This window comes from Dermacentor variabilis, chromosome 2, assembly GCF_050947875.1.
Source record: "Dermacentor variabilis isolate Ectoservices chromosome 2, ASM5094787v1, whole genome shotgun sequence".
NCBI lineage: Eukaryota > Metazoa > Arthropoda > Arachnida > Ixodida > Ixodidae > Dermacentor > Dermacentor variabilis.
Window position 1 is genome coordinate 144,761,968 of NC_134569.1, and position 6,230 is coordinate 144,768,197.

At 46.0% G+C, this 6,230-nt stretch overlaps 1 protein-coding gene across 1 annotated transcript; it reads right to left on the minus strand.

The window, feature by feature from the left end:
• Positions 1-657: 657 nt before the first annotated feature.
• Positions 658-5,277, minus strand: LOC142571016 (uncharacterized). Its single transcript, XM_075679315.1, has 3 exons — positions 5,223-5,277; positions 4,967-5,090; positions 658-1,424 (listed from the first exon to the last, which is right to left on the minus strand). Exons 2-3 carry the CDS (start codon positions 5,026-5,028, stop codon positions 776-778), a joined length of 711 nt encoding a protein of 236 aa, XP_075535430.1. The 5' UTR covers positions 5,029-5,090; positions 5,223-5,277; the 3' UTR covers positions 658-775.
• Between the last annotated feature and the right edge of the window lie 953 nt (positions 5,278-6,230).

Below are 6,230 nucleotides of genomic sequence, written 5' to 3' on the forward strand. Positions count from 1 at the left end.
CCGTGAGGTACCGGTTTCTCATCCACTAATTCCCCAGAGTAGCAGACTGCAGAGTGCTTACTGACATTGTGTCTGTATAGAAAATGACCCACGGAACTGCAACAACCGCATCTCAGACAGTAAGGGACATCGCCGACATGTTCATCGCAACCAAGCTGGTTCATTTTACTCTGACTTAGGCAAGTGTTGATCTAACTCTTCATATAAACGCCGCTAAGAAACACACTCGTTGCTTTGATGAAAGCAATCTCCCCTGAAAAAATTCTAATTCACGACTCCCATGTACTGCTCGAAGTGACCCTAGCGGAGCTAGGTGGATCTACGTAACAGTAGCGTTTCCCTGAGATTGTTGACTGCACATAGTGCGAATTGTTACCAGCAGAACGCAGTGACACGGACAGAAAGGAGCGACAATACACGCTGCACTAGCAACTGAATACACTTATAGCGCTAACACGTTCAAGAAAATATTCAACTTTTCAGTTGCTAGTACAGCATGCGTGGTCGTGCCTTTCTGTCCGTGTCAGTGTATTCTTGCGGTAACCATTTGGTCTATAGTCTCCGTATACATATATAGTTTCCTTGCACCGACACACCGTCCACTATTCTTGCGTTTGCAACTGCCGGACACCTATAGCGCTGACATGCGCAAGCAAATATTCAACTTCTTTTATTTTTGAGAACACCAAACAACAGTCCACTTGCACACGCAACAACACAGCGAACGCAGGAGCACCGAAACACTCTTGGTGCGCCCAGGCGCACTACCCCAACGTTAAGCCATGCAGAGGCCTTCGTGAGCCACATCCCCGCCGCCGCTACATTCGCGGTCCTCTCCCAAATCCGGGGTATCTGAGGGCTTCCTTGCGCCTCTTGAATATGCAGCATGACCGGCTTCCAGAGCGCCGCTGCTCTCTCCAATTGCTCCATCGATTCTGTCCAGTAGCGTCTCTGTTCCAGAGATGCCATCGGCAGCGCGATGCCCTATAGACGACTGGCGCTCGCTACGGGAGCTGACGGTCGTCGTCGTTGTCGTCGTGGTAGAAGTGCTAGTCGTTGTCGTGGTGGTCACCGTCGGCGAGGAAGACGTCCCCATGCGACTGTTCTCGGGGGGAACAGCAGCTGATGCCGTAGTGCTTGTCGACGTCGACGCTGTCGAGGAAATGGTCGACGAAGCCGCAGTCAGCCTCTCCCGCCCAGTCTGCGCAGTCACCGACGTGCTCGTCATCACCACGCTGGCCGTTTTCGCGGTAACGCCTCCGTCTGGGTTGTCGTCCACCGAACTTGCCGTCAGCATTGACGAGGTCGTCGTCACGACCATCCCCGGAGCGCCTGTCGCGCGGTCGCCCTCGGACGCGAAGCTCGACGTCGTGGAAGAAGACGCTGGTCCGGAACTCGGCAGCGGGTGGCGATGACCATCTTCCCTGGGAAGCGAAGTTTTGAGGACGTTGGCATGTTGACAGAGTTGTACCTCGACATAGAGAAAACAAGTAGGTGGAAGTTCACTATATTGCAAATTTAGGAGATGATCCTGATTAATAGGCGAGACCAGTCTTAAAAACCGGCTGACACAGTGGCCAGCAATTTCCTGTCTCCTGTTACTGTTTGCTCAGCGAATCTGCTAAGCCATTGCCACAGAACGCAAAAGGCCCGAGTGCGATACATGAAAGTCTGCTTTACTGGAAATCGCTGTCGGTCACTTTCTGCGACAGATGTCGTTGTCAAGGTAGCAAAGTGGTGACCGTTTACACATTGGGCGCTACCTTTCGGCGAGTCTAAGCTACAGTGCAAAAATCGTCTGTTCTTTTTACACATTTTCTGATGTAAACATTGCGGCACTATGGCTGTATTGAGAGAAAACGGAAAGGTTCCGTTTATCAATCGTCCCGCATATGCGCTGTCTGAAGTGGGTTAAAGAAAGGACGGCGCAAAAGCGTGAAATGGCGATGTGCCACAAGCGAAAATCATCGGCGCTGGCACTGCGCGCAGGTTTTCTCTGGCCAGGGTTGCCAGGTTTGGTGACTTCTCGCCAAATTGGCTACTTTTAGAGGCTCCTCGCGACTGGAAATCGTGGTTGGCGACTTGGCTAATTTCTGGCTACATTTTATGGTGGTAATTGGTATAGGTAGTGGCCAAATCACCCTCCCCCCGACGGCGCCCTCGGAGAAACAGTCTCAAATGCTAGATCTTGAAGGTCATTCTTTTGTGTCTTGCAAGCTCCCGAAGCAAATTCAGGAGCTGAAAACATATCATAGCCGCCATATGACCAGCGGGTGTCTTCGGCGTGTCGTCCTGGGTTCACGACTGCCAGAGGTGCTTCATACGCAACGCTCATTGGATGAAATCAACGCATCGAGCCATCAGGGTGTGTCGTGGAATGATAACGAAACAGGCCCAAGCTATGCGACTGCATACCAGGAAGAGTAGAACGTGTGTGACGTCATACAGTTCCCGCGGGATTATTTGAAGAGTAGCCATAGTGGTGCAAGGATGGCGTGCAGCGAGCTCATGTACTGAAACTGGCAACACCGCTTCGGCTATGACATAGCACGCAAGTGTGCGGTAGAACTTATCAAAGAATGTCAGCAATTTATTATTGGTAAACTACGATACGATACTATGTGGTAATATTCGTTTTGTTCTGTTGTTTTCGTTTGCCATCAGTGCCAGCAGGAAAATACAGATTTTCACGTAAAAAAATTGGCAAGTGTTGGTTTGTCCCACCGTGGCTACATTTTTGGCTATCGATTAAAGCTTTTGCCGCATTTGGTGACTGTTCTGGCTACATTGGGGAATTTTTCGGCTATTTTTTTCGCCCGATGACCTGGCCACCCTGTTCCTCGCCTGCCCAGGTATGCCTGACATGCACACAAATATGCCGGCACGTCTCCCCTAACAACCCCGAGCTTTCCTGAAAATATAACCTTGGCGATTATATTACTTTCTTTTTCAGATCCAACCCTGAAAACGAGCATACAACATTTTCTAATGCTTCAAGTCACATTAATAGCTTCGTCGTGAAAAGGAACAGATTTCATATTCAGAGGAAATGGTCTCCATTCTATGGGCGACGTGTGCAGAAAGTTTGAAATGTGTAGGCTAATAATGTGCTTTGAAAATAATTAGTGAATACACGTCCTCTTCCAATTTTCAGGCAATAAAGAAATATGCGAGGCGCGTTGTTTAGATTTGGTCGATATGGGAAGTAGGTTGTGAATAGCGAACATATTTGTTTAGTATGTGTAGGCCAGTTACAGTCTTTGCAGTAAGTTACCTATTCAAGCGTCGGTTATCCGTAACGTTTCCAGGATCCCTAAGATACCTGTACAAGACACCAACTTCCCATTCGGTTAAATTTGGTGGAATGTTAGGTAGAATGGGTAGCAAAACTATTCACGTTTCCCGCTCAATTATAAGGGTTGCAAAAAATTACTGAACATTAAAATTTTTTTATCTTTCTTTTTTCGTTATACGAGGTTCGGAGCTGGTTTTCCCGGCGTCCTTTGTGAACTAAACAAGGTACATTCTTGAGGAACGGCAAACATAAGGGGCACGTTATGAGTAATGAGTAAGCAAAGTTGAAAGGGCTAATTACGACATTCGCAATAAATTACGTATTCATAGGCTCCGAAACGTTATGATTGACATACAAAAGGACAGAGTGGTGGGCTAGTTGGTACTGCATAACTTGAAGTAAAGCGCAAAAGAGCACGCAGGATGACAGAAGGAGACGAAGACACAGCGCTGTGTCTTCGACTCCTTTTGTCGTCCCGCATGCTCTATTGCGCTTTACCTCAAGTTATGGTTAAGTTGCACAAGCGGCGCAATATTTAGAACGCTGAGCTTGCATAACTACAAATTCCACCAGGATCAAACTTAGCAAAAACGGTGAGGTATCACTGAAGCAAACAAGCGGGGAAGTAAATTGCTGTGAAATAATTATAGCTTTTGCATAAAAAAATTTTATACAATTGTTCGAAAGCGCCGTGCGGCTGTTATCAACTCTGTTCCCCAGTGTCTTGAAAGAACTTTGCCTTATGCCAAATTTCTATTTTGTAGAAACGGGGGGCCACTTATGCGCGATGTGTCGTGAAACTGCAATGTTTCTGGCCCAATTAGGAGTGTTACAGATAATTACTGAACTTTTATTATTTCGGTATTTCCATACATTACAAGAGGTTCGCCCTCTGTCCTCGGTGTCCTCGTTGAACTAAACAAGACTCCTTGTTCATATTTGTTTCAATTGATCGAGTGCCACGGTATGGGTGATGAGTAGGCGAAGCTCTAATTGTGTGGTCTAATTTGGGCAATAACAGTTAATTATGTATGCAATGGGTGTGTCGTAAGTGTGTTTTACGAACACAGAGTTTGACCCACTTCCCTAAAAGAACTATGAATGCAAATGAGGTCAAATTTAGTACATAAGAAGCAAGGCGGGGAGGCATTATGGCCAATGTTCTCGCGAAGTAAAATGTGTTTGCATTAACTACTGCGTTTGTAAAGAATCCTTAACAAGTGCTCGAAATTGTTGCATGCGGACAAGGTTTCAGTCGGGTTAGTCATACACGAACAACGCTTGAAAGTATGTCATTTAAATACAGGCAGCAGAACTTCTTATTGCAATTACTTGAAAGCAAGAGCTTCGGTGTAAATTTCGTTGTGCTTATGCACGGTGTTAATAGCTCGCTGTCTGTTTTTTTTTCTTCTTTCTTTCTTACGCAGTTGCCTGTGCGTTTTTCATCCAGTGAACTAAAGCGTACTGTCATCTACACCGTACTGTCACCGTACTGTCATCTACATTAAGCTAACGTGTCTCGTTTATATACTTCATTCGGTGTATTGCTTTCTGGCTAATTCGATAAGGCGTGACCCGTGTACGTTTCGCGTGCGTAGTCTTTTGTGCCTCGAACCGCTCTCTGTTACAGTCAAATATTGATTCAAACTCTCAGGGATACCGAACCCTTACTTGCCGCGAACTGCAGGCGTCAGCACTGATGCAGCCGTCCACAGCAGGATGCAGAGAAGCATGACTGTGCCTGAGAAACGTTCCTTGCTCGGCGCGCTGGTTCACTTGAAGAATGGTGCCGAGTCTGCGTGCACAGAAGAAGCGGAAATTGTCGACTGTAACAACTTACAGCGTGCAGCAAGAAATGCATACTTTTTTTAAATATAGTGCTACGGGAAGGAGACGGAGAGGCACACTATATTTACATGCTACTTACTCACAGCGGTCTCAGTGGCGCACAAATGGCATGCAAGTCTACGCATCAATCTACAACATCGTCGTCGTCGTCTTCAGCACTGTGCTAACAAGCCTCCGTGCAGGCAAAGAATTGTGGCAATAAAACTCAGACCTGATTGTCCACTATTTATGAAAAATAGAAAAGAAGCCGTGATCAGCACTTTTACTACCCCTCGGCTGCGAACAAAAAATGACATTATTTCCTGCAGTGCATACTCAGCCGTCGGCTCGAAAACAGAAGCGGCGTGGTGTTTCACAGACCACCTCATTGAGCAGCAGAAATCGCGTTTTGGAGAAGGTCCCTCTTACGTCATATTGGCGCTCGTCACTCGGTGAGAAGCTTCTTTATTAGTTGTATAATTCAAGCTGTACAATAAAAACAAGAATTGCTATTTATGGTAAAAATGGCGACTTTGGCGTCGCATAACGACGGGGAATGGGGGAAAACGAGGAAGTGCGGGTCAAAAATCGCGATTTTCAACAAAAATACGTTTCTTCATATGTATGCTATTTTTTATTCCTCGGCATTTAAGGAAACTTCTCACCCAGTTTAGTTACTATATGCAAAGTATAAAACAGAAAAGTAAATATGTTGCCATCGAAAGCGCCCATGAACTCAAAACGCAGCTACAGAGTGTGCGTATTAGGCGAAGGAGCTTTCCTTCGTTCTAAGCGAAGAAACGCTTTAAAAGGAAACGTAAGTGCTTGAAACCGTTATTTCGGCTTTTTAGGTTGTTTTCCAGTGTCCTGAGCAAATTTTTAAGTGGTCATTACCTAACAGGCAACCAGAAATGCCAACTAAACCAAAATTAGAAAATAAAATGATGGGGTACCACTATGGAAAATTAGTACGAAAAGTCAAATGCATGAGGATCACATGCAGCCTTTGCATGAAATTGTTTAAGCAAGTGAGTGTTCAAAAGTGCCCAAAATCGTCATCGGCTATGTTCAGACAGAAATTTTAGCCACACAAGGTTCCTATTTGGTG